Here is a 22,471-nt window from a genome sequence, read left to right on the forward strand (position 1 = left end):
GCTCTTTGGTCCTCATATTACCCACATCTGGGATATTTCTTGATCACATTTTTGAAGGCCCAGAAGAATTAAACTGTTACTGCGGAATCGGTGCTCCTTTTTTCCTTTTACAGTAGCAGAAGTGAGTTCTCTCGGGCAGAGTTGTGAGGTGTTTGTTTTTAAAACCTCCTCTGTCTCAGATCTCGTATCCTGGGCTGACAGCTCACCACAGCGCTCGAGCGCGGGGCGGGACTTCCGCTCGCCCGCACCCGGAAGTCCCGGATGCGAGAGCCGCTTCTCTTCTGCATCCATATGCTCTCTCCTCCGCGCGCTTTCATGTGATTTGGGTGCTTTCTCCTACACAAGCATTCGCAAAAATGTTATCCATAGACTTTCTGGACGATGTCCGTCGCATGAATAAGCGACAGGTAGGTATCAGAGGTTTATTTTGAGCTCTTTGTGATTGAGTGGAGCTGCGAGCTAACCTCAGCTAGCCGCCGAGCGCTCTAACAGCTTCATGAGTTTTGAGAAACCTACTAAGTGGAATGTGTTGTGATGTCGTTTTTTGTCTTTTTAAACTGGAAGGATAAATGAATAGTATAAGCCGTGTAAAAGCAATGCTTCCTACCATATTGATTAGCTGCTATTGTTATTGAACCGTCAGCCTAACGACAGAGACTGACAATTAATAAAACACTTGGTGATTAAATGTTATAACTGAGTCTCTCATCAGCACCTGAGCTGTATTATCGGGAAAAGAGTAAAAAAAAAAAGAGAGAGGACAAAAAAAATGTGTTTAAGCAGAATGGTTCCATGTAAAATGTTGTGTTTTGTTTGCAGCTCTATTACCAGGTGCTGAACTTTGGTATGATTGTTTCTTCTGCTCTGATGATCTGGAAAGGACTGATGGTTGTCACCGGCAGCGAGAGTCCCATCGTTGTTGTTCTCAGGTAAGTTCATCATATGTGACTTTGTTCCTGTTGTTTTCACATGCAATTTAACATGTTTTAGGCACAGATTTGAGAGAGTTGAGGACCAGAGAGCTAGACTCCCCTTGTTGTTTCCATCCTGAGTAGGGCTGGGTATCGATTCAAATGTCAAGAATCGATTCCGATTCTTAATATTCAGAATCGATTATCATGATTCGATCCGATTCGATATTGATTTGGCTTAGTGTTATTTAAAATGTTTTTTGAGCTGTTGCCTGAATTATATGACTGTAAAATAACTAGTGAAATAATAATTTCACAGTAATTATTGTGAAATAACTAAGAAATAAATAACTCAAACAGGCCTTTCAATATCCATTTAAAGTGCAAAAAAGAAAGAAATTGCAACAGTTCATGCAGTAAACAAATCATTTTAGCTTATCTAATTTATTCTGTCACATAAGCCCAACCCTCCTCCCTTAAGTAGATCAATTTGAATATGAGAATGAGTATACATTTCCATGAAAACTGCTCATTCAAATGGATAAAGCAAGTGGAAAAGAAACAACAAAAAAACCCATCGACTGTGAGCTTGAGACACACATTATTTAGTGGTATTTCCGCCGATTTAAGCCGTAAAAGGAAATAGTGTAGTGTGTTGTGGTTACCTATTGCATTATGGGTGTTCTTGTTAGTTGCTTTGTACTGCTACTGTATAGTTGGGTACTGTCAACTGACAAAATGTGCATGGCAATTAACACATTTTGATGCCAGGTCAGACATGGTACTCAAAAATCTACACAAAGTGAATTTTTGAACACAACCCGTGTGTGGAAAATGGTTTACGCTAGTATTTTTTGCACCACATTTTTTGTACATGAGGCCCCTGGTCTGTCTTGCAGTGCACCAGAAGTAACCTCTTGACTGAAGACACCATTTTGCTTAACCACTGGTCTGGGTAGAGGATGGGCATTCATTGTACTGTGTCCAGCTCACCAATAGATCTAACATTAATTGTTTTATTGAAAAAAATAAAAAATAAATATTACACAGAAAAAGTTGTATAAGTTGGCAGGAAGTAAGTTGCAGTAAAAAGTTGTGAGCACATCTGATGAGGAATGCACACACTAGTCGGGTTTCCATTACACTTTTTTGCAAAGGAAATTTGAAACTCTGAATTTGTAATTCAAGGTAAAGCTGCAGGGGGTCTGTGTTTCCATTGAACAGTGTTTTTTCAAAAGCGTAATTCTAGTAACTCTGTATCTGGTCCTGCGAGACTGCCCTTCAAAACAACAAAAAAAGAAAATCTCAACATTGAAGAAAATGGACAAACATTTTGACAAATTATTGCAATTGCTGCTACCACGTTTAAGAAAATAGTTGGATGATGACTGCAGCGTAACATCATTCAAATGATTATTCTGAGGCAGAGTAATGAATGATGATTAAGTAGTGTTGTAGCACAACTGCATGGTATAAATGAGGCCAAAAGACGCTGGAAACTAGATTTTGATGACTTCCGATTGACCGGTATGTCACATTCAGCACTGCCAGAGATCTGGAAATGTGCAAAAAGCGTTTCACTGATACTTTTGCGATAAACTTGATTATCAATTTGCCTGAAAAACCGTCTTGTGAAAGTGTAAAAAGGTTTTTGTAATATTTGGGAGATTTTTCGATTCAAAGCCGTTTCCATTACATGGGAAAACATTAGGATCTGAGCCCATTGCAGATCTTTGTCTGTCACCCAGCTTAGTGTAACAGTTGTCATTGTGAGGTGGGGTCCCTGTGGCAAAAAACCATCCACTTTGGCTTCACTGTTCGCTGGATGCCCATAGTCAGGGCGGACTGGCCCAAAAATCTATAGATATGACATCAGGATCCGTGAGTTTCAGTTTTCAGCCTTCCCTTGAAATCTTGATCTCAATGCGGTGCTGTGAATTTACCCCTGCTTTCTGTAATGAGAGTACCCAGAGTTTTCTCACTTTTCTTCACTTCTGTCTTCTGGTGGGAAGTTCAGAGTTTTAAAAATGATTTGACTTGAATTGAGTTCTATCACCGCCCATTACAGCTATCAGGGCAACAAAATTTACATCAATACAAATCAACCGCCTTCCCTCCCCGAAAGGAACAAAGTACATAATATCACATACCTGACCTGAATAAATCCCGTAACTGCAACATTATATTTTATTTTTTTTGAAGATATGTGAAATATATTGTATACATCACCTCATCAAGTTTCATCAAGTTTTTCTATGAAGTTCACTGAAACTTTTTTCTTTAAATTCTGCAGTTGTCTAAAAGGCCTACTGTAAAACATCCTTTTAAAAATGATTTGTGATAGCATTAAATGCAGCTCAACAGGTAAAGTAGGTTGTCTTCCAGCTGGAAGGTCGTTACATTTGCTAATAAAAATGAAACATGCTCATTTGTTTAATTCCAGTGGAAGTATGGAGCCAGCTTTCCACAGAGGAGACCTCTTGTTCCTGACCAACCGGGTAGAAGATCCTATCAGAGTTGGCGAGATTGTTGTCTTCAGGATAGAAGGCAGAGAGATCCCCATAGTACACAGAGTCCTGAAGATCCATGAAAAGTATGAATGCATATTTCATTACAGTAATTTGCCCATGATGTTGGGCTTTTAGAGTCAGTTTTATGTTTATCAAACCTGAGATTTAAATTTTTAATTGGGAGTTATTTGGTAAACTTATAGGAAATTATTTTTAGAGACAGTTTAAAATTGGATGAAGTCTAATCCAAAGTGAATGTTCTAAAAGAGACTTGGTGTCTCTTGTGATTTTAAAAATGGTTTTGAAACATATTCACAGGGAAAATGGAGACATTAAGTTCTTGACCAAAGGAGACAACAACGCAGTGGATGACAGAGGGCTTTACAAGCAGGGCCAACACTGGCTGGAGAAGAAAGACGTGGTGGGACGAGCACGGGGGTAAGGACATTGGTTGAAGAAATAAGAAAATGATAGCCCCAATATGTTAAAAACATATTAAATACAGATGAAGTAGTCTATTGTACTTAACCCTTTCAGATACAATATCTCATTAAAAAAGGATTTCTAAAACCTGAGTGTTTTCTTTTATTTAGAATAAAAGAAAACACTCACTTTTATCACATTTAAAGAAATTAAAGACATGCAATAAAACCATATGAGGGGTTAACCCATTGACTTTCATTGTACATGACTATTCCCCTGTGCAGTTAATTATTGAAGAGAAATAAGTATTGATGTGTCTTGACAATGATTATAATCCTTGTGGCACATCAGGCTTGTAAGACAAAAGCCCTTGTATTCTGCTTCAGGTCTGATTTCCCAGCAAAACATTGCATCGTACTGAGATGATCATTGTTGTCAAATGAAGTGTCCCATTCATGTGAAGACCATGTAGTTTGGCAGTTATTCTCTATTTTTTTTAGCATGCCCCTTTTAGAATTAAAAGGCTTTTGCCCAGTCACTTAGCTAATCTTTAACAGTGATCAAAAGGTCTTCTTTTCATTTTCTTCTCATCTTTATACTATTTGGTTAAATATTTATATTGCATTTATGGTTGTAAATTAGAAATGCTTTTAAGATATTTCTAATTTTCATTATTTTAGTTTCAGAAACTAGGGGTTCCCATTTGTCTTATCGATTGCAGAGAAGCTTTTAGAGTGTAGTGAGTTATTAATCAGTCACACTCAAATTCTCGTTCAGCAAGTTTTCCTGCTATGGAAGATGAGTTTTCCACACAATGAATACTAATAAATGATTAATAATGCCAGTTTTTCAGTTTATTAAAATTAATTTGTTTATTAAAATAAAGTGAAAACACAAAAATAAAGGCTGCATCTTTAAGTTATATGCAATATGGGATTTGTTTTCAAACAAGTGATATGCTCATATTTTCATACTGATTTTGCCAAATTTCCCCCTGACTGTAGAGCGTTATAATTTTTTTTTTTTTTTTTTTGGCCAATACATATACTGACCCCAAACTATTGCATCTTTAATATCAGTGGGGTTTTTTTTAAATTTGAAATCTAGCTAAAAAAAGAGTAGCAACAACAAAACATTCCTTGTTCCACTCAAAGACTGATGACAGTTACAGCTAACTTTTAAGTTTATATGTTTTCTTCGGTTTTTGTTATCTATGGACACAACTAAATAAGATGACTGTCCTAGATTTTGACACGTAAAAAAGTAAATCTTTATGAATTATTTTCGTTTTCCTTTGAAGAATCAATATTTTGGTCTGCAATAAAATCTATGGTCAGAACTTCTTTAGTAGATCTGAAAAACAAAAAAAAAAGTTTTACTTAAATCCTAACCTCTGCGCTGCCAAGTTCTCCCAGTTGAAATGCTGCGTGATGAATAGACCGAACGATCAGATCATCTAGCATGTTGTTTCAAACTGAAAAAATATGGTTGGCAAAATGTGTGTCGAAGTTAACCTGATAAAAGCGCTTTTTCCAAGGTTAACTTGATAAAAGCGGTTTTGTGTGACTAGTTGTTTCCACTCAAAACTCCACAGAACAAGTGTAGATTACGTAGTTTGCTCAACACTTGGAACAGAAAAAAAGGAACCAGAATTCTCCTTTAAAGCTTACGCCTAACAACTGAATGAGTGGTCTGCAATGCAAGATTTGCCATTTCATTGCCTTTATTTTGTTGATTTAATTGTTGTGGAGTTTTTCTATTTTTAAATGTACTTAATCATATAATACAGCAGTAAGATCTTTTGATAAGCACTTTTCTCATCTCCAGGTTTGTGCCATATATTGGAATTGTAACCATTCTCATGAATGATTACCCCAAGTTCAAGGTTAGTTGGCTCCTGTTAATCATTTTAAACTACCAAAATGTCTTAATTGTTTCAGGCTTATAAATAATGTTTCAATCGTATGTTTCCATCCCACAGTATGCTGTGCTCTTCATGCTGGGTCTCTTCGTCTTGGTCCATCGGGAATGAGGTGCCTAAATTTCTGCCCTCGAGAAGGATAAACAACGTCCAGGAAACCTCAGTCATGCCTTTCAAAACAGAACTACATTACACTTTGTCAAACCCAGCTGGCTTTTTTGTACATTTTGTTTGAACATTTTGTAGAACTAGGGTGTTTACATATGAAAAATACAAGCTTTAAAAGTATTTTTGTGAGAGAACTAGTTTTGGTTTAGTTTGAAATTAATCTTTATTTGTAATCTTAGAATGTGCAGCCACATTCTTGGAAACAAATTCTTGTTTCTTTCTTATTAAATCCTTGTGATCGAAAAATATGTTACGTATTTTATGACAATTGAATATGAATATTAAATATGAAATCTGGTTGCCATCCACAATGTATTGTTTAAATTTTTGCCTCCATTTTATTTGAGCCCTTATTAATAGATCTCAGTTTTTATGTAAATGAGTCTAGTTCATTCTCATAAAACAGTATTTCTTCTGTTTCCTGTGGTTTATCATTTCTGCATATGTTTTTGAAAGACCCCACGTGGGAACATGAGTTTTGTATCATTGACACTGTTGAGGAAATACATTAAAATCGATCTTTTGAAGCAATTTTGATGATTTAATATAAAAAGTCATGTCTCATATAATTTGAAAAAACAAAACAAAAAACATGTGAAGATTTCATAATAAATGTATAAATACAGTATTTTCTGGACTATAAGCCGCACCTGCATATAAGCTGCATCTGCTCTATTTTTAAAAAAATAATAAAAAAAAGATGTACAAGCCGCACCTGCATACAAACCGCATCCGCTCTAGTTAAAAAAAAAAAGATGCAAGCCGCAGATATTTATGTTAGATTAGATATTTACTACATGTACAGAAGGATTTTGAACTGTAAATGATGTACATGTTTGTACCTAAATAGATCCTTTCCCAACAGTGTCTTTTAACACGGCAGCAACTTTGCTGATTAAAACGGGACAGAACCAAGAGAAAATAACCGGTATTTATGTATCTGTTTGAAATCTGCTTCTACCTACTTCTGTCTGCTAAAGAAGAAGTAGCGTATTCTTCTTTGCATTTATTTTGTCTTAGTTTTGATTCTAATTCCGGTTAGAACGCCCCGAGCGTTCGAAGAAAAATCCACAGAATAGCTGTACCTTTGTATAAGCCGCATGGTTGAAAACCTATGAAAAAAGTAGCAGCTTATAGTCCGGAAAATACAGTAGTTGCTTTTTATTAGGCTAGCTATATAACTCACCATCCAAATATTGTGAAATCATCACCAACTGATGAAAACATTTGAAATGATGTGAGATTGGATTATTTTGTGTACAATTTGATTGGGTGCAGACTGTCTGCATGTGTCCACCGAGTCTGATGCTGAAACTTTGGAAGTTTGTGTCCGAAGTCCAGACTGCTTTACTCCACATCTGTAAATGAAGCAGCGGACAGAAGCAAGAACAATTGTTCCAAGCATTTCTCAACAATTGCCTCATGAATAAACTAAAGAGGTTCGATTTGGCTCTACAATCAACTGTTTTGAGGCTCGGTTCATTTAACCTATGAGCTGTGATGTTGAGGCCGTCTCCTAATTAGACTGACATTCAGGCACCGCGCAGAATTTATTAAATCTCAATATGCGTGTTAATGTCAAAGGTTATTAAAAGAGCAAGACGGAAGCTGCAGCTCTTCCCCGATACCTCCAACTTTAGCACCCTGAAGTGACGGAGAGGCCATCTGTCTTGTCGGCTCTAAATTAGCAGTGAGAATCAGCAGGTCCTCTGATGGTGATGCAGTTGCATGTTGCAACTGGCCAAATGTCATGTTGCTTGCTTGGTGTAAAGGGTCCAAATTTGGCCCTGGGGGCGAGGGAACCACGTGACCCCTTGACCTCTTGGTCCATAACCACGCAATTTACACTATTAGTCCAGAATCTAAGAGGAATGACTTCAGTGTTTGGCAGTTTATAAAGCTTTTTACAAAACATATTATTGCTTTTAGTGTAATGCGTAAAAAATAACATTGATTATGAGCTTTGGGTGTATTTGTGATGATTAAACTCAGATAAACACCTACGTTAACTCAGGCGAGCCATCCTCAAAAACGTCCACACTGAGAATATACAATTTCCCACTCGGCTTCCCGCAGTGATGCTTCTCTATTCTGCTCTCTGCGCGGCCAGATGCGGTTTGGTGCGTAAATTACGCACAGCCGGAGACGCGGTCCGTCCGTGGGAACGGAGACAATGAATCCACCGATTTAATCATAATTTACGTAGCAGGTTGAACAAAAGCTGCACGCAACATAAACAGAGCCCACCCCGGACAGGAGAGCCTATAAAAGCGTGGTGCGTCTGAGAGAGCCAGCACTCACAGCAGCATCTGGAAACTTCACTCTGGAGGAGAGCTCGACACTCCGCCTTAAGATGAGAAGACTCACACTGAACAATGTTTGCCAATCAGGCTTATTTACTTATTTTTTCTTGTTTGCTTTCATGTCTTTGACCACTGCAGTTAGTTTCGACTTGACTGAGCTAAGGAATAAAGTTGCAAAAATCAAAGTGAATCCCAGAGGCAACCTTTGGGCTACAGGTAAGATTTTATTTATCTATTTTTTAAAGGGGAAAAAAATGATATATAATATTATATATAGGCTATATGTGCTTTGGATCATTTAATGACCATGCTGACTCTTAACCCTGAATCTGATGTCATTGGAGGTCTTCTTATCCACATTTCATCACATAATGACAAAGAGAGCCTAAAGGCTGATTTATGGCGTCTGTGTAACGCGGATCGATAAATCAGCCTTAAATGAGTGTTTGTCTTGGTTTAACAGGACATTTCATGGGCAAGAAGAGTGTGATGGACACACCTCTGCTGGCCTCACAAGAGGACCAGGGCACGGGCACTGTTGGAGTGCGCGTGCCCGCGGAGCAGAGCGCGCTCCGGGAGCTTTTCCAGGAGTTTCTGCGCGTTGCGCTGCAGGCAGAGGTGGACGCGCAGGAGAGTCGCTCCAGAAACCCAGTGAGTCGCCGCGCAGGCTGCCCCAGCCCAGAGTTTATTTGAAATACGACCAGGGGTGCAGATCCGATGTCAGGATTGGGGGGGACACCAACGTGATTTTAATTTTAAATTTTTTGCCAATATGCAACTCACCATAACCATAAATTGGTAAAGGCTCGCCAAAAAATACTGCACAGGGAATCATTTATTGTGCTTACCTTTCTTGTTTATTTGTCCTAAACAGCCAACAGTGTGTGTCACTGCTTACTTAACTGTTATAGGCCTATTCGTAAATCATAATTTTAAGGGTTTTGGGCATGTAGTGTCTACTCATCTCAAATTCTTCTCACCATTTTCCTTTTATCCTATTGGACTACTTTATGCATGATCAATTGATATATGGATGAAATATGGAGCCCTAAACAAGTTGTTTAAACTAACCGATCATGTTTTAACACAGTTATGGTGGTAAACAGTTCTAAAAAAAAAAGGACCCATTGCTTTCATTCTGTACACCTAAAAACGCACTGTGGATGTATTATTTTTTTAGAAATATATTTTTAATAAATATTCTACATATTCAACCTTTAAGTCTGAAAATACATTTGTTCAATTTTGAATAATTTAGGGTATTTTTATTGGTGGGGACAATCCATGTTTTTCAGAAATTGGGGGGGACATGTCCCCCCCGTCCCCCCCCGGGATCTGCACCCATGAATACGACACCTCAGCAAGGTTCGTTCCATGTTTTGATTTGATCTTCTGCACCATTTGTTTCAGGAGGTGGACTTGTTGACGAAGATTTTAGAAAGCTACATCCGAAGCAGAAAGTGATGCGGAGGATGGCAGTCATCTGGATGCGAGGTCACCTGGCCTCGTGGTGTAAAACAGATAAATCACAAACAGTTTACAATATCCTGCTCATCGACTGTAATTTACTGTGACTGTCGTAATAATCCATTTGCAATCAGCTACAGCTTTTTTTCCCCTTCATTTATTTTGCTGGATTTTCTCATGGCATTGTTTATTTAAGCTATTTATATCAATAAAATAATTATTTGCAATGCGTTGACTGATGTGCAGTACATAAGTTATACATGTATATTTGACACCTGATCCCATAATGCACAGGAAGCAAACTTGTGGATACATACAGCCATGGGGCTCTTTTGATTGTTCCCAAAATGTATCTGAATGAACATGCTTCAGTCTGGGCCCATAAGACTTTAGTGAGAGAAGTTTGACTCAACTTTATGATCTTTCTCTTGTGAATAAGATTGCATGCATTCCAAAAACGCTCCAGGTACTTTACTTACAGGTCAGACTTAGGACTTTCCTGAACTTCCTCAATTGATTTTCCTCCACATGGGGTTTGGTAAACATGCCCTTCATCTCTTACTTATAGGCCTGTATAACGTTTCATTGCTGAGCCTGAGCAAGACCCTTTTATGTTGCTAAAGTGTCCGAAATAACCCTTATATAAATCCAAATGTGGGCAGCTTACATAAATCATATTTCTTACTTTACTCACTTTTTTCCACAAGGAATCAATTTTGTTTGTACTTTTTCAGTCTTTTTCATAAAGGGATGATCTGGTCTCTCTATCAATAAAAGAGCAGTGAGATGGCCCAGCTTTTTTGCTATCTGTTTAAGACCACTTTCGCTTATGTTTACACCTTATAAGACATAAGGAAGTCAAACAGAACAGTGGCCTCAGAACAGTGTTCTGAGGCCCTATGTTGAGTTTTGGCTAAAATGATTTTTGACAAAAGTGTGCATGAAGGTTAAAGTCTTTGTAGTTGCAGTGCTTTTGACTGGAATTATGTTATGTGGTGAGAGGTTTCTTTGTTGCAACATTTTCTGCCATAAATGGGATCACGATCATCTTTAAACTTCACATTTTTGCATAAAACTACAGAATTTGCCCCACGTAAACATCCCTGACAAAGTCTTGCTTCTGCTCTGTTTAAAACAGACCAATGTGCAGGTCCATACCTGTTTACACTTTTTTAACAATTTCTTTTTTGGCAAAAAACTGCCGTGAGATTCTGGAAATGTCAGGTGTACACTGTTGCATGAAAGTAGGTTGTAGAAAATTGGATTCAATTTAATAAATGAACCTCCACAGCAGGTTGCAAAGAATTCTAGGAAAGTAATTCACACACCTGGGGCTTCATTGTGGGTTCAGTGGGGAAACTGAATAAAAGAAAATTCATTTTCTCAGAAAAGGTGAGGGCAAACATGACCCTTTTCTGCACATAACAACAGTTGTGTGTGTGTCTATCTGAATGTCAAGAGAAATTTGCTATTCAACTATAACTGTTATCTTTTTTCATGAACTTGAAATGGCAGGAATCTGAGTCTGCTGCAAGGAACAGCCTAATTGGCTTATATATAAACGGTATATGTTTTTGTATATGGAGTGATGACTGTGTGATGATAATAATAATAACAATAATAATAATAATAATAATAATAATAATAATAATAATAATAATAATAATAATAATAATAATAATAATAATAATAATAATAATAATAATAATAATAATAATAATAATAATAATAATAATCTTTCCTGACATGTAGAGTTGCAGGTTGAGGCATGTTGCTGATTCCTGGTGTTGATGAAGGTGATGTTTCCACGCAGCATGTATTTCCTGAACCTTGTGGGAATGACTGATTCAATTTTGCATCTTTTTGCTCTGTGTTCACTTGAGTTTGCTCCATTGCTCATATAAATATTTCATTCTTGCATATGCTCAGATGTAATCCTTCTTTTTATCATCCTACACACATAAATAACACTATGTTTGCTTTCAAAAAAGGAATCCATGCTTGCCAGGTAGAGGATAGAGATTATAAAAGGTAGAGATTATAAAAGAAAATATTAATGAACAGAAATTATATCACTCAAATGTTCTTTTTGGTTAAAGATAATGAAGCTATGGGGTTAAGTTGTAATAAGGCATGTGGCTTAGACAAAATCAGTGCCGAGCATCTTAAATTTGCTGATAAAAAACTTTATGTCCTGCTTGCTATATGTTTTACTGGATTCCTAGTACACGGCGTTTTACCTGATTCTATTTTATCTGTTTTATTAGTGCCTGTCATCAAGGATAAAGTGGGTAAACTTAATAGCTCAGAAAACTATAGGCCTATTGCCTTGGCTAGTATTTTATCAAAAATTTTGGAGAAAATTTTAGTGAATAGATTGGAACTCTATATTTTATCATCTGATAACCAATTTGGTTTTAAACGAGATCATGGCACTGATTTGTGCATATTTGCCTTAAAGGAAATAGTGGATAAATATAGGAAACTAAACTCCACTATTTTTATGTGTTTTATTGACGCATCAAAAGCGTTTGACCGTATTAACCACGAAAAGCTGTTCAGAAAATTGAGTGTGAGAGGTGTTCCTGGTTACCTGGTCAGAATTCTGGTGTACTGGTATGCACAGCAGACTATGAGAGTTCAGTGGGGAAGCTCTGTATCTGCTCCATTCCATGTTACCAATGGGGTTCGGCAGGGAGGGATTTTGTCACCGGTCCTGTTTAACTTTTATATGGAGGACCTTTCTCTGCAGCTGAATAAGTGTGGAACAGGCTGTATGATAGGTGATGTACTTGTCAACCACCTAATGTATGCGGATGATCTTGTTATTTTCAGTCCATATAGTGCTGGTCTCCAGCAGCTGCTGAGGACATGTTCTCAGTACGGGTCTGAATACGACATTAAATACAACACAAAGAAGACCAATGTGATGATTGTCCGTAGCCGGGGAGATAGAAAGTTATCGTTTCCTGACTTCTTTCTGGCAGACTCTGTTCTCACCGAGTGTGACGAGGTGAAGTACCTCGGTCATTTTATGAGTAAGGATCTCTCTGATGACAGAGACATTTATAGACAGTGTAGAAGGATGTATGCCCAAGCGAATATGCTACTGCGCAAATTCAGCATGTGCTCAGAGGATGTTAAGATTTTTTGGTTTAAAACATATTGTACATCCCTTTACACTGGCCACTTGTGGTGTCAGTACAAGAAAAGAAGCATGCAGAGGCTCACTGTGGCTTATAATGACTGCATGAGGCTGCTTCTTAGAGTCCCAAGGAGCTGTAGTGCCAGTCATTTGTTTGCTAGTGTTGGAGTTCCAACCTGTGCTGCTGTGCTACGGAAGGTGATGTACAAATGTATGTGTAGAGTATCTAACTCTATAAACAGCATCATCACCTGCTTAACAAATCCTGCACTCAGCTCAGTCAGGTTCACATCCACGTTGTGGAACCACTGGCGGTCATGTCTATACACTTGTGCCTGACACTGTCGTTTTATTGTGTCACTGTTGTTCTTTTTTTTAGTCTTTTGTTGTTGTCTTTTATATTATAGGTTGTTGTCTTTTATATTGTGTATTTTATATGTATAATGTTTTTTAATGGTACTATGGACCTCTTCTTAAGATGTGTCTTTAATAAAGTATGAATTGAATTGAATTGAATTGAATTGAATTGAATTGAATTGAAGCAGGTACAATTATTTAGACTTTCAAAATCCCCTTACATAAACATCTATCAGGTTGGAAGGAGTGAAGCTAAACTGAGTTTCTTTCCTGACAAACTGATGATGTTGTTTATTCTAAGCTTCTGGCAGGATAGTCAAAAACATATTTGTATTCTTAATACAGAGAGAGTGTTAATGATGAGATACACAAAACAAGCTTCAGGAGGGAGCAGTCCTTCTGTCTTCATCACCCTCACATCCTTTGCTTTGTCCACTCAGAAAATTACCATTGTTGTAATTGCCAGCAATGAAATTTCACACATCAAATTAGTTTACCATAAAGTGGTAATGTCATGTAATTTTCAAGATCAAAAGCCCATGTGGATTGGCAAACATGTTGCAGGTTGCTGTGACAAATAACCTTCTCCCTCTATTTTTTTCACATTTTGATGAGGAGCAAGTGATCAAGTGCTATTCTGTTTTCGTGCATGTTTCCTCAACCGCTCTGTCTTTCTCCAATCATGGCTGATTGATACGATGTGATCCAAAGTTATACACCTCTGTGCTTTAGAGACTTTAGTGAGATATTGCCTTTGTTTTTTCAGTGTGCTTCTTTTTATTGTGCTGTTTTTGATGGCCAACAGGTAAACTTGATGGATAATCCACAATGAAGGTGTATGCTGTGGCAACAAATGTAATCTCAGCTTCTTCTGCTGTGTGATAGTTTCACTTTAGTTCAGTTTAAACGCAAACATGCTGGCAGAGACAAATGTGGTACGCTTTCACTCAATAAAATCAAGACTTCTGCCACTTATTCAGGCCATTATTGATTGAGTACCTCAACTTATTTTCAATTGAATAATCTATCTTGTGTTTGAAGGGGACCCATGCTTGACATGGAGGCACACATCTTGTTTATGTTCCTTCATATTTGCCTACAGAAAGTATGGGTGCACTGGCTGTTTATTCATGTCAGCCTGAAATTGAACATCTGAAAAATTAATATTTGTCAAAATAAGGATAATCATATGCTTGTTGGATACCAACTTTATTCGCTGAATCTTCCTGTGAATTGAGCATAATTGTAAAACTAGAGATCACACACTGCCCCCCTCTGGATTAAAAAAAAGCGACACAGCAATGACAACCTGGTACAGAATCTCCCTACAATGATTGTTTTCTTATTATTTTTAGGAGGCTTGAAAAAAGATGCAGAACAGAATATTATGAATACATTTAAATAATGTTGTTAATGAAAAATTAGTATAAGTTCTGGCAACACAGCCACAAATAAGAAAAAGCTGATGATTTAGAAAATCCAAATTGAAAATTGCAAGTATTCTTACATTTAAATAGATATTAACTTTTTACAGATAATATTTGTTTTCCTTTTCTGCTTAATTTGTCAATATAAATCTATCACAATCAACTACCAAAATTCTCCGTCTATAGTGCATAATATCTTTAAACATTTCAAGGAATCTTCTGCTCAAAAAGGGCGCAGCCTCAGCTTGACATCTGTGATCTCTGATCCCTCACACGGCTCTGCACAACAGACCGCCATCATGGAAACCTTTGTCAATTGCTATGATGTGCATGGAGCTACATTCACAAATGCCACTTAAAATGAGTCAATATTGACATCTCTTTGCTTGGAGGCACTTGGGATAAACTATCCTATAGTGGGCAAGTATAGCCTATTGAGATTAGATGGATCAGTATTCCAAATCTTTAATGGGAAAAATGGGTGTCCTATGCTCTGAACCAATGACAAAAAAGGACTATCCACACTGTTATTACCAAAGAAAATAAAACAAACTACTGTAAGTCAAAAGCACTACTCTGTGATAGTATGGGATTGTGTCATTGTCCTTGGTAACGGCCATTTACACTTATGTGATGGCAGCATAAATACATTTGAGATTTTAAAGCAATAAAACCGAGAAAGAAAACGACTAATACCCCACACTTGAAGATGTATTAGTAATCTTGAAATGCAAAAATGGATATACATAAATTAATTAAAGTTGACAAAGCATTCATGAAATTTCTTAGATTCACAATATCTCCAAAGAAACAAAAAAGTAAAAATACATTTTACATTTTCTTCTCCATTCTACAATATTGTATTTCTTTCAAAGAACCCCTTCATAAAAAAAGAAAATGTAAAAAAAAAAACTGAACACATCAATTTTTTAAATGTTTTTATTAACGTTAAAATTGCTGAGATCAAGTATTTTCTGTCTAACAACATTGTTTATTGTTTATTGGATGGAACATGAGTTTTTACTGTTTCAATATAGTGTTAAAACATGCAATTAAAGAGCTGAGACTGTGGAATAACCTCACAAACAAATAATAAAGCAAATAATCTCCCTTAAAGACCGCATACAGTACACTGTTAACACCAAAATGAAGTATAGGTCGTAATGGGTGGTATTGTTAGGATCAGCATTCAAATATCTTCACTGGGTTTGTTTTGAATGATGATGTCACAGTAACACGTGACCTTGGGCTTTTTGTTTCCGACGATTTGATTGGTCGAGCCGGGAAGACTCCGCGCGGTCGAGCAGACCGAAGCCATTTTATTATTTTAACACCAAAGGTGCAGGTGCACCGAAATTATTAAAACAGAAATAGAACAAAAACACATCTTGTTCACACTTTAGCAGCGACGATACCATGGGACAGTGTGGCATCACGTCATCCAAAACCGTCTTGGTTTTCCTTAACCTCATATTCTGGGTAAGAAAAGCGGCAGATGTTTCTCCGTGTGCAGCATCAGAGGGAGGGATGCAGGGCTCTAGCTTGCAGACTGCGTCAGAGATGCTCTGCAGGCTGCAGCGTATCCATGCTAGACTTGTCCTGTGAGGCCCGATATGTGCAGCCGTAGCATGATATTTGTCTTCATCGTGAATTAAGAAACCCGTGACTGCAGGAAAAGCAGGATTCAGCCTGTGTTGTGTGTATGTGTGTGTATGTGCAGCTGCACGTCAGAGCAGTGATGTAATGCTACAGCCGCCAGGTAACAACAGCTGCTGAACACCTACTCCAGTCAAGGGACCAGCAGAGCTGGATAAATAACCCCCCCAATAAAGCACATTAACTATTTTGGCTAATTCCGGCACATTTTACATTGGTTTAAATCTGTTATTAATGTGCATTCTCCCTGTAATTTAAACCTTTAAATAAATAAATGAATAAACTGGAAGTTAAATACCTTCGGTGGTGTATTCTTGTACATATGCAAGTGTAGGGCTGGGTATCGATTCAAATGTCAAGAATCAATTCGATTCCGATTCTTAAGATTCAGAATCGATTATCATGTCAGAATCAATATCATTCGATATTGATTTGGCTTAGTGTTATTTAAAATGTTTTTTGAGCTGTTGCCTGAATTATATGACTGTAAAATAACTAGTGAAATAATAATTTCACAATAATTATTGTGAAATAACTAAGAAATAAATAACTCAAACAGGCCTTTCAATATCCATTTAAAGTGCAAAAAAGAAAGAAATTGCAACAGTTCATGCAGTAAACAAATCATTTTAGCTTATCTAATTTATTCTGTCACAACGCACACATATTGCCATGAAGCACCTGGCATTTTTCAGAAGTGTCATGACAAACTGTGTGTCCGACTACTGGGATTAAAGTTCACCTGGCGAAATTGATGAAAAAAAATAAATAAAAATTGATCTTTAGACATAAGAATCGATTTTTAGGAATTAATATGAGAATCGATTTAGAATCGGAAAATCGATTTTTTTCAACACAGGCCTATGCAAGTGGTGAACCTGTCTCTCCCGAGTCTAAAGGTGTTTTTTCATGCCTCCCGTGTCTCTGTGTCTCTGCAGGCTGCAGCTGGGATCTTGTGCTACATTGGAGCTTACGTGTTTATCACGTACGACGACTACGACCACTTCTTTGAGGATGTGTACACCTTGATTCCTGCTGTTGTTATCATAGCTGTCGGGACTCTTCTTTTCATCATCGGCTTGATTGGTTGCTGTGCAACAGTGCGGGAGAGTTCATGCGGCCTGGCAACAGTGAGTACTGGCTTTACTGAAACCTACATCTCTGGGATTTTACGGGATAAATCACGTAAATTACAATTTGCAGGTTTGTCTTAAATACAGGGATGGAGATCTTTTTTTTTTAAGCTTTTTTTGTTGCTTTATTGCCTAAAGTAATTTTTTTATACTGTTAGTAAACAGATGATTTAGAAAATCCAAATTGATTCTTACATTTAAAGCGATATTTACTTTTTACAGATAATATAAACCCAAGATTTTTTCATTTTTAATTTCTCCATATAGATCTATCACAATCAACAACCAAATTTCTCCGTCTATACTGCATAATAGCTTTAAACGTTTCAAATAATCTTGAGAAATGTCTGCTCAGCCTCAGCTTGATCACAGACCATCATCAAGGAAACCTTTGTCATGCCCTATGATGTGGAGCTACATTCACATGCCACTTAAAATTTGTCAGCAATATTGAGATGAAATGCTCAAACATCAAAACAAAAACTATACATAATCTCTGGATGCAACAGGGCTCTAACCCTCCCTGTCATTCACTGTGAGTGAGCCTAGCACAGTCAACATCAGAGATCTTGAGATCAGAACAAGCATTTACCGATCTTGCGGTTTCTGGGGCAGGTCTGAAGGAAGAGGGTTGAACATTTTAAATGCTTTCAAAATCTTGCTGACTCTTACTTTTCTTTCCAACATCTCCTTCTCAACCTTTTAACCAAGGTTTCAGCTCCTTAAAAGGTCTCTTTTCAAAGTGGTTTTATGGTAATGGGAGACTATAAATCTATAAAAGGGCCATCAACATTTAATATGAACGCTTCAGGATTCCCATGTGTTTGATGTCACCTAAAGTCTTTTCTCCACTTCTCTCTTTACTCGTAACTAATATCTAATGCAACTACAGCTCATTTGTAAAACTTGTAAAACACAAATTTCCTTTTGACTTTTGATTGAATAGCTATGAAGAAAGTATTATTTAAACTTATGCTTCAATTTTGGATTGAAGGAGTATTTTTTTTCATTTTCTTGGCCCATCTCTTAAAGTCTGTTTACTTTAAGAAGAGATCTAATAAAGCCCTTTACATGTTTTTATTGGCATCTGATTCCTGTTTTAAAACAACAAGCAGCTTGTGCTTGAAGATTAGAGGGGGGGAGTTGTGGATGGCATTCATTAAGCTTATGTTTCTATGTAATCTCTTCTGTGTTTATCTTCATGTCAGTTTGCTGCAATCCTCCTGTTGGTATTTGTGACGGAGTGCGTGGTGGTGGTGCTTGGCTACATTTACAGGGCAAAGGTAAGTGTTGCCTGCTGAATTATTTTTGGTGTGGGTCAGAGTTTGCATTTCCTGTATCTGCAGAATGAGGGGAAAAACGAATGTGGGTTTAAGAGTTGAAGATGAAATCACAATCTTTTTAAAAATAGTTTCCTGTATTGTAGGTCGCCTTTCCAGTTGATGTTCAACTGTTTTTTTTCATCTGTCACAGGTAGAAAAGGAGGTGAATCACTCCATCCAGAAAGTTTACAATGAGTACAGTGGCACCAACACTGATGCTCCCAGCCGCGCCATTGACTACGTGCAGAGACAGGTGAGGGACAACCAAGGATCCATTCAACATGTGCTCCTTGGTGCCTTTTCGTGGCTCATCGTTCTTGATTACCCTCCCTGTAGCTTCACTGTTGTGGGATTCACAACTACTCCGACTGGAGGAACACCCGCTGGTTTAAAGAGTCCAAGAACAACAGTGTCCCAGTCAGCTGCTGTCAGCCCAACATCAGCAACTGCACAGGCACTCTGACCCGACCAGCAGATCTGTACCAAGAGGTACACACACACAATGCAGCTGTGAAGCTCTTGCTTTGCTTTATCTCAGCTATTTGCACATACTTGAGCTGTAAACTGTTCTCTGGTCCTCTTTTCTATGCATCCTGCTATGTTTGGAGCGTGTATACAGGACTGTCTCAGAAAATTAGAATATTTAGATTTTCTGTAATGCAATTACAAAAACAAAAATGTCATACATCTTAATCTTAAACTGTAAGCCATAATAAGCTATATTAAAATAATAATAAAAGGCTTGCAATATTTCAGTTGATTTGTAATGAATCCAGAATGTATGACATTTTTGTTTTTTTAATTGCATTACAGAAAATAAAGAACTTTATCACAATATTCTAATTTTCTGAGACAGTCCTGTATTTCTGCAAAAGTCATATAGTACATTTTTTTTTCTCTTTCTGTCCTAGGGTTGTGAAGCTCTTGTTGTGAAGAAATTAAAGGAGATTATGATGTATGTCATCTGGGCTGCTTTAACTTTCGCATCTATACAGGTGAGGAGTAAAAGGCTGAAAAGCCTTTTAGATAGGATGTGGTACATGCTGCATTCACTGCAGGTGAGAAGAGCTCAACGGTGCAAATCATGTCTATGTTGGGCAGTTGTTGCTATGCAACATTTTAGGAAGTGGTAGGCGCATATAAACCTTTTTCTTTGAAGTTGCATGCTGTATCTTTTTACTTGTCCTTGAATAAAGCTCTTTCTGGTCAGTAGGAGGCCAGTGTCAAATTTGCACCATTCAACACAGAAATGACAGAGTAACAGAGCTCCGAGGCGTGTGCAGCAATCACCGCATCTTGCTGAAGGCTGATGCTCAGATTATCTGTTTCAAATATATATTCTTTATATCCCCATTTAACACTGACCTGCTGCCATCCACATAATATAAAATGCTGTGCTTAAGTCAGTGTAGTTTGTATGCAATTAAAGCAGTAATCTCTGTCAGCACAAACGTAGCTTGCAGCAGCTCTGACCTAATTGTGTCAAAGTATTTCATGTGTGCTTTTGTGTACGTTCAGCCACACGACAGACCACTGAACATAGTGGGGGATTCAAAAATGTGGTATATCCTGTGTGGGTGTGAAAGGAGGGCAGTATTGTATTCTTAGACAATGCAGTTACGTGTGTTTGCAGAAGAGAAAGTATCCCAGTAGATGAGGATGCTTGTTGAAAGCACGTAGAAAAAAGCATATCTAGAAAAAAGGCAATTAGTTCTTCCCTTTTTGTTCTTGATTTATTACCTATAATGTCAGTTGTCAAGTTAACTTGAACTTGTTTTGTGTGTGTCTGCAGATGCTGGGCATGCTCTGTGCCTGCGTGGTGCTTTGCAGGAGGAGCCACGATCCAGCCTACGAACTGCTGGTCACAACCAACAGCTACGCATGAAGGATGCAGCCGACCGACACAGCACAGCACGCCGAAAATCAACAGGAGCATCATCGGACATGTTCACAGTAGATTTCAGCTGTAGTTATAGGTTATAAGCTCAAACACACACTGCACAACTCAAGATGAAGTAGCAAACACTGACAATGTGGTTTGGGTGGGACGGGGCTTAAAGGGGAAGACCAGTTATTTATTGACATCCTTTCTAAGTTAATGTTCTTTTCTTACAAAAAACGGATCATATAAAAGCCAAAGTTGTATACGGCTACTTGGGATTACCCTCCTTTCTTCTTTTTTTCCCCCTTTTTAATTGTGGATTTGTAAAATTTCCGTTCATTCCAAGAGAGGATTATGGAAAGTAATGTGGAGCTTCAGTGTGAATATGTCAATGGGAATGTTGTATAGAATGTATTATCGTGTGTGCACATTTGCACTATGATTGCAGCTCTGGGTAAAATGAATGGCTGTTTAGATGCATAAGCTATGCTGAAGAGGAAACTTGTACACTTTAATTCTGGTTTGAACAGACCTTTTTGAAAATGTACAATTATTTTCATTGTAGAACAGCTCCAGGCTTTTTACCTCGGATGCTACAACCTTTCAGTCAGTGTTTCAAAGGTAGACTTCATGCACTAAGACAGTGTTTTTTTCTCCTTGTTTTATATGTTTTTGTGTAGCTCGATATATTTAGTTTTTTTTTTTTTTCCTTGAACTATGTTTGCTTGAGAGAGATCCTCACATTCGCAATCAGGTTGTGATTAACGTCTGTTTTGATGTGGAGCTTCTCCGACTCAGGCTTCACTACTGAGGCATCATCACTACACACTGAATTGTGAATCAACCTTTTATCCTCCAGTGCTGTTCGTAGGATTTATTATCAATGCTAGCTGAGGACTTGTTTGTGTAGATTCTGTTTCTCAAAGTCACAAGTTTTCTGTTTAGTTTGTTAGTTGGAAACCCAATGCAACATATTATGTCACATTATTTTATACATCTTTGTGAAATTGTGGCCATTTTAATATTTTTGAAATGCTAAGTTGACACCGTAGTTGTTTAGCTAGTGATAGAGAAAAAAAAGTATGATTAAATAAAATTGTGTTTGACTGGAGACAGACAAAAGACAAATAAACTCAATCATTTCAGCTGGACTGTTTTAATTGTAATTTCATCCTCATTAGACGACTTCATATTCTGTACTTCAGTCATCTGCATCACATTAGCTTTTACGGTGGTGGTGGATGGTTTATCCAGAAGAACCGATATTGTGGACAGTGAAACGTGCAAAACCATCATTTGACTTCTGCAGCTGATATTTATTGTACTACACTAAATTAAACCAAATGTTTATATGTACTTGGGGAGTCATTGCATTTTAATTTAATAACAAAGTACATAGGACAAACTAAAATAACGAACTGCAAAAACGTTTAATCTAAGTATCTGATGTTTATTCATGGTTTAATTCAACTCAACAGACAGTCAAACAACAATACTGAGTTTTCTTAAGCAGAGAACACGCATGCAACACTTCATACATACTTATATACAGTATATATATATATATATATATATATATATATATATATATATATATATATATATATATATATATATCAATGCAGATACAGTATGAGCATATAAAGACATTTGCAATTTGCTCAAACTTCCTTCTGGAAGTTATTTCCAATGAAGTAGCAAATACTGAGTCACTGATGATCGTAGAGTAGGCCAATTTATAAAGCCTTACAAAAACTCGTCCGTAGCGCTCAGTTGGTTGCCTCTCGCGTCGTGTGTGCACTGATGCATGTGCTTGCTTGTTCTGTCCCAGCATTTGCATCTTTTT

The 22,471-nt window shown here is 37.4% G+C and overlaps 3 protein-coding genes across 3 annotated transcripts; all 3 read left to right on the forward strand.

Annotated features, from left to right (window-relative positions):
- The first annotated feature begins 253 nt into the window (after positions 1 to 253).
- On the forward strand, positions 254 to 6,467 carry sec11a (SEC11 homolog A, signal peptidase complex subunit). The gene is made up of 6 exons (XM_061710868.1): positions 254 to 407; positions 820 to 929; positions 3,355 to 3,504; positions 3,740 to 3,859; positions 5,672 to 5,729; positions 5,826 to 6,467. Exons 1-6 carry the CDS (start codon positions 357 to 359, stop codon positions 5,874 to 5,876), a joined length of 540 nt encoding a protein of 179 aa, XP_061566852.1. The 5' UTR covers positions 254 to 356; the 3' UTR covers positions 5,877 to 6,467.
- Positions 6,468 to 8,247: 1,780 nt separating this feature from the next.
- On the forward strand, positions 8,248 to 9,877 carry nmbb (neuromedin Bb). Its single transcript, XM_061710869.1, has 3 exons — positions 8,248 to 8,452; positions 8,700 to 8,887; positions 9,647 to 9,877. The coding sequence occupies exons 1-3, from the start codon at positions 8,287 to 8,289 to the stop codon at positions 9,698 to 9,700; spliced, it is 408 nt and encodes a 135-aa protein (XP_061566853.1). The 5' UTR covers positions 8,248 to 8,286; the 3' UTR covers positions 9,701 to 9,877.
- A 6,070-nt stretch (positions 9,878 to 15,947) lies between these two features.
- LOC133463372 (tetraspanin-3-like) lies at positions 15,948 to 21,776 on the forward strand. The gene is made up of 7 exons (XM_061744884.1): positions 15,948 to 16,111; positions 17,227 to 17,418; positions 18,630 to 18,704; positions 18,895 to 18,996; positions 19,080 to 19,232; positions 19,655 to 19,738; positions 20,536 to 21,776. Exons 1-7 carry the CDS (start codon positions 16,049 to 16,051, stop codon positions 20,626 to 20,628), a joined length of 762 nt encoding a protein of 253 aa, XP_061600868.1. The 5' UTR covers positions 15,948 to 16,048; the 3' UTR covers positions 20,629 to 21,776.
- Positions 21,777 to 22,471: the final 695 nt, after the last annotated feature.

The sequence above is a fragment of the Cololabis saira genome, chromosome 2, assembly GCF_033807715.1.
Source record: "Cololabis saira isolate AMF1-May2022 chromosome 2, fColSai1.1, whole genome shotgun sequence".
NCBI classification, from domain to species: Eukaryota; Metazoa; Chordata; class Actinopteri; order Beloniformes; family Belonidae; genus Cololabis; species Cololabis saira.